The sequence below is a fragment of the Neopelma chrysocephalum genome, unplaced genomic scaffold, assembly GCF_003984885.1.
Source record: "Neopelma chrysocephalum unplaced genomic scaffold, ASM398488v2 Primary Assembly neopelma1_99093, whole genome shotgun sequence".
Lineage (NCBI taxonomy): Eukaryota > Metazoa > Chordata > Aves > Passeriformes > Pipridae > Neopelma > Neopelma chrysocephalum.
In genome coordinates this window covers 1-604 of record NW_020926405.1, presented here as the reverse complement: position 1 = coordinate 604, position 604 = coordinate 1, and the positions used below count along the sequence as shown (strand labels likewise).

The window sequence follows — 604 nt, the reverse complement described above, 5'->3', positions numbered from 1 at the left end:
CTCTCTTGCTGTTCAGGTAGGTGACTGGGTCATTTGCCTTCTGGAACATTTCATGCATGGCTTTAAACCTTTCTGCTGCTGTTCCGCACAGGTACAGAGATAAATCTATGATGTAATCTTTGTTAACCCTAAATGGTGCATCGCTGGGGATGGAGTTCACACCTTCCTGTACTTCATGGAGTATTTCATGAATAAAGTTTCGACTGTAATCTCGTTTCTCCTGTTCCTTCTTATCAATGTTTGCCCACACACGCTTTATGATGTTGTCTGTGATGTCCTGCAAGTTCACATCAGCATTGGAAACATTCCACGGGAGATATGTTTTCCAACCCTTTTTCTTTGTGACATGTTTCTTCAAGTCCAAGGAAAATCCTCTGTGTTTGGGAAATGACCTGATCCGTGCATGGAAACCAGGCTCCTTAAAATGCTCCAGAAGGACATTTTCTATTTCCGCATCGATATCCACCCGTTCCAGTGGGGGAGCAGCACGGGAGACTTCAGCAATCCACTGGGCCCAGAGAGATGTAAAGCTGTCTCTCAGTTCTCTCTCACTGAGTCTCTTGCCTTTCAGAGTCAGAGCCAACTCCCTGCTCCTTCTCAGGAG

At 45.7% G+C, this 604-nt stretch overlaps 1 protein-coding gene across 1 annotated transcript; it reads right to left on the bottom strand.

Annotated features, from left to right (window-relative positions):
• Positions 1-4: 4 nt before the first annotated feature.
• On the bottom strand, positions 5-598 carry LOC113962023 (interferon-induced very large GTPase 1-like; the record flags this gene model as incomplete). Its single annotated transcript, XM_027672833.1, has 1 exon — positions 5-598. A coding segment is annotated over one exon (594 nt), but the record flags the coding sequence as incomplete, so codon positions are not given.
• Positions 599-604: the final 6 nt, after the last annotated feature.